Source organism: Aphis gossypii, chromosome X (assembly GCF_020184175.1).
Source record: "Aphis gossypii isolate Hap1 chromosome X, ASM2018417v2, whole genome shotgun sequence".
NCBI lineage: Eukaryota > Metazoa > Arthropoda > Insecta > Hemiptera > Aphididae > Aphis > Aphis gossypii.
In genome coordinates this window covers 48,023,746-48,028,971 of record NC_065533.1, presented here as the reverse complement: position 1 = coordinate 48,028,971, position 5,226 = coordinate 48,023,746, and the positions used below count along the sequence as shown (strand labels likewise).

Sequence of the window (5,226 nt, the reverse complement as noted above, 5' to 3'; positions counted from 1 at the left end):
ACGTTTGGATGGAGTACAAAGCTTTTAGCGGGTTTTTTTTCTAGTCTCACCAATAAAATAATTCTTCAAAATGTTCAACGTTATAAAAATAAAACCAATGTCTATCCAAATTTACAGCATGAAATGGTTTAAAACCATTAAAATTAAAAAAATGTATATTTGTTTAAAATTTAAGTAATAAAAATATGTATTGGTATAAAATGTATTAATTATTATAATATTTTTTTAAATTTGTTGTAGTAAAATAAAATAAGTAAAATTATCGGCACGGTATAGGGGGGTGGTAGTAAATTGGTGATTGGTAAAGTAAATAGGTCATATGGGTAATATATTTGAGTGTGATTTAAATTAAATGAGATAAGTTATTAAATGATAGTAATTGAATGCCTTGTCTACATTACTTTATTCTGCTACGATATATTGTTAAATCGATGTGAAACTATATAGATTGAAATTCCACTTATCTTCTTTGTAGATATATAGTTGTATTATTTTGGATTGTATAGATATCTCGGTGTCATGAGTCGATGATCACTATTAATTACGATATTATTACTCTTTACACAAGTTATGTAACACTGGACTCGGGTTGTAGTTTATATTGGTAGATGTTTGGTACAAATTGGAAAAGGTCGAATAAAGACTGAAATTTGGATATAGGATTTAGGATGAATATTATTGGATGTTAGGCAGTGCAAATGATTATATAAACAATTTAAGTTTTTAAACAATAAAGCAAATATACCAATATAGGTTTGTACTCAGAAAATGGTGAATCAAAGTAAGCTTAAGCTTAAGAGGACGTGTTACGAAAAAAAATCACTTGAAAAATTCCTTTAAAAACATGTTTGCGCGTTCAAATGACATGGGTTACTGAGTAGTTTTATCGTAAAAATACCTATGAACAAAATTGTAGAGGAGATTTATATCTGGTTCCGTAAGAAGTCCGATTTTTGAAATTATAATTTTAAGTCCTAAAAATAACTGTTTAAAAAAGTATAAATAAAGTGTTTCATTGATCATGTTATATTTCATAGTATTTTAAAGATATCAAAAATCGGTTTTCTTACGGAACCAGATAAAAATCTTCTTTACAATTTTGTTCATAGGTGTTTTTACAATAAAACCACTCAGTAGCCCATATTACTAGAACGCGCAAACTATGTTTTATAAGAAAAACGCATACAATTACTATACCGACTGGTGCTGCTCCATTTTTATTACGGCAGCGTTCGATAACATTCGTTACCCCCGACCCGCTAAAACAACCGCATCATAGTTCATAACTGATTTTTGACGAGTACGCAACCGCCCGCGATAAACTATAAATAATTATGATTATTGACTACGGCCGCAGTAGTATAACAATAATAATTATTTTATTCATAACATTTATTATAAATTTCTATTAGTATTTATTTAATTTACATTTTAAAATAAAATTATGAAAATAATTATCCGATTTTGACAATTTTTTTTTTTCAACCTGTTTGAAATGTTGCGATAAATTTGATTTTTCTTTTGCTGCAAATAAATGAAATAACAATACTAGTATACAGCTATTAGCTATCTTTTAAATACACAACATTTTAAATGCCACGCATAGGAATTAGATTTCTTAACTTGTTGAATATTGGTCATAAAAAACAAAAAGTTTGGTTTAATTGTGTAATTGTTAACTCCTTAAAAATCAATTAGCTATTATTGAATAAAAACAATACTTAATTATTATATTGTTAATATAGACATATAGTATTAATACATATTAATTGCATGATATAAGAACATAATATAATGATTAAAAATCGATTATTATTGATAGTAAAATATTATTAAAATTATAGAGTATAATTAAATTAAAAAATAAATAAATAAATAATACAATTATACAACATAATAGTATAATAATTAATAATACAACATATTTTTTTTACTTGTTTACATAAATTATCAAGTATTATAATAATCAGTGAATTGTTGAAAACAATTGAAAAAACTGAGTATCAAATTATAAGTTATAAATTATAACTTATGAACATAATAAACAATAAATTATAAAATAATTTATTTTTTCTATTAAGCACAGGGACGATATCCCAGCTCTATATTATTTTCTAAGGCTGACTTTTTATTTTTATTTTTAAAATAGGTACTTAAAAAAACAATATATTAATATTGCAATTATAATTAAAATTAAGTATTTATTTGTATAAACGAAGTCATACGTTTTATCTACAACAAGGGAGGTAATTAAATTGTCTTGTTGGTCTAGTTGTAAGTTTATTCGGTTAAAAACGTCTTTATTAAATTTGAGATTTTTTATTTTATTTAAGTAAATTGGTTTCGGGTATGATTGGTTGATAGGCATATTACAACAAGAATCATTTAAAATTGATAAGTCTATTGGTAAAATGACAGGGAGTGATGATTCTAACGATTGTTCCGTTCTAAGAACACCTTTCGTAGTAAAAGCGAAACACTCAGATTTTAAGTATAACTTTCCGGAATTTTTAATTTTAATTTTAAAGATTTTATTTTGTTTATTGCAAATTATTGTTATGGTCGTCGGCTTTTCACACACAAAATACCAATTGTTTTTAAAATAAGACGGATACCACATTTCTTTTTTGAACTCGGTAATATATGTTTCACATTGTGGTGGTAGAGTTACTGCAGAGTTCTTTAATAATTGTGTTACACAGATGGGATCAGACTCACCGTTGTGTATCATTCCATTAAAAACACAAACGAATATTTTAGCTACTACTATACAGTTATTGAGATTGGGCCATACAAAATATTTTGTAACCATTTCGTCTGCTAATAAGTACATTGGACTTTCAGTTATATGAAGAAATTGTCCGTATTCATTAATTGGAACGTAAATTGGTAAAATATGAAACAAGTTAAAATTGTCCACAATACACAAAGGAATTTTTATTAAAAATATTAATTTATCATTAATATAATGTAGTTGGACGCTGATTATTTTAAATACTTCATGAATGTTTTCTAAATTGAACTTTACCGGTAATTTTAAATCATTGAGAAGAATATTTTCAATATTCTTTATTTCCGATAATAATTGATAGGGCGTCATTAAAAAAGGATCTACCTTATTCATTTGAGCATTGGATATCATTCTCTGTAGCCTAGTTATAAACATATCCAATTCGAATATATTATTTTTAATCAAATTAATTAATTCAATATCAAATATTAGTTTTTTTTCTTTAGATAGTTCATTGCTAAAGTTATTTAAATTGTCTTCAACCCTTTTCATATTATTATCAAATACAATTTTATTTTCATTAAATGACGTGACAGTATCATTAAAGTTATAAATTGTGCTAATCAAAATCGATATTTGATCGTGAACTATTCTTAAAATTTTATCTTGATTTTTTTCCATTTTATTTATTGAGCTATCATATCTTCGAACATCGTCGGCATCGGCAATACCAAACATCCATTGAAGTGCCGAGCTCCCAAATTCGAAAGATCTTTTTACCCTTTTATTGTGTTCAGCTAATTGTTTAATTACATCAATTTCTTTTTCTAACGCAAGTTCATGTTTTTTAAGCCGAAGTCTAGCTGTATCACTAACATTAACGTACATTTTAATTGATTTTAACATTGCCTTATTAATATTAAATCTATTATCTAAATTCTTTAAATCAAAATACGTATTGATAATCCAACTACTTTTATATAACTTAGCTTTACCAACAACTTCATATTGTAAACCCAGACTGTCGTTAGTAGATGATGTCAATTTGTAAAAATTATCATCTTCATTTTTAAAAGTTTCTCGAAAATATATATAGGATTTGTCTGTGGGAATCGATCTTGTCCAATCCTCCTGATATCTTCGGTATTGATGTGTTTCTTGAGTCGTTGATGTTGGTGATGTATCTTTTACTTCAAACTTTTATGTTGCGGTGGTGAGGTTTTACACTGGTCACTTGCATATTATATTGATGAGGTTTTTACACTAGATTTTTCACACTACCTCTTATACACAACCTTTTTACACTACGTTCTTTTACATTGCACTACTACTACTTTTTACTACAATGCAGGATGCTGTATGGAAGTTGTGGTTTTTATACACTTTCACCACACTACATCAGGTCATCTGGCGCGGTCAGGTCGCTTATGTGACCCCCATGTTTATTGCGTAATTGTATGATTGGTATTTAGTTTTAAATTTGATTGTTGTATAATTGTTTTCTTATAATATAATGATCTTGGTATTTATTTTAATTTGGTTACTTGCATTTGGTTTCACATTCTTTAAGTACGCCTATAATTGTAAATCTACTTTAAACATTTATTAGAATATAACACTGTGATATTTATATATTACATTGTATATACATGAATAGTTACATTTGTACCTAGGAATAAATTATATTGATTATATTTTATCATAGTTGTACTATTATATTAGTTGACTGCAATAATATGTTATTTATTATTATTAAATCTTTACAGATGGAATTTTATTTCTACATTAAAATAAATAAGTACAATATTTTTATACTTGTTATGTTATTACTTATTATAATAATTGGTACACATAATTGTAACCTTTTCACATGTATAATTTAAACATATGACATTTTATCAAATAAAAATATATATTCTTGTATTAAATGTTATTTATCCATTATCTATGAATATTAGTATTTATTTAATAAGTTATAAGTTATATAAAAAAAAAATCTAATGATTTAATAATTCATTTCTATTATGTTGTATTTCAATCAATTATGTCCTTACAAAATATGTACGAGTACCTACACTGTTATTGCTTGTTGGGAAACGTTTTACTATCATTTATAATAATTAGTAAGTACCTAATAATGTATTTAACATAAATCGCTTACCCAATACCCACGGATATTAAAAATATTACAGCTGTATTAAATACAGTGTATTTATTTATTAAAGTAAGAAGTGTCCAGTAGTTTTAGAAAAAATCGGTGAAAACAACAAAAAAATGACGGAAAAACTAGAATTTTTACACAAAACTAGTTTTCGACAAAATCGATTTGTTTATAGGCAATAGAAGTTTTCGATTTTTTTTTTTTTTTTTAGTTATTTTTTAGTTATTTTTTTTTGGAAATATCGATAAAATATTTTAAATGAACAAAAAAACTTGAAAATGTAATACAATGTTTCTCATAAGTTGTTTTTATTACAGTTAAAAAATCGTTGTTT

The 5,226-nt window shown here is 25.5% G+C and overlaps 1 protein-coding gene across 1 annotated transcript; it reads right to left on the bottom strand.

Annotated features, from left to right (window-relative positions):
- Positions 1-2,140: 2,140 nt before the first annotated feature.
- On the bottom strand, positions 2,141-4,281 carry LOC126552512 (uncharacterized). The gene is made up of 2 exons (XM_050207224.1): positions 4,276-4,281; positions 2,141-3,928 (listed from the first exon to the last, which is right to left on the bottom strand). The coding sequence occupies exons 1-2, from the start codon at positions 4,279-4,281 to the stop codon at positions 2,141-2,143; spliced, it is 1,794 nt and encodes a 597-aa protein (XP_050063181.1).
- Between the last annotated feature and the right edge of the window lie 945 nt (positions 4,282-5,226).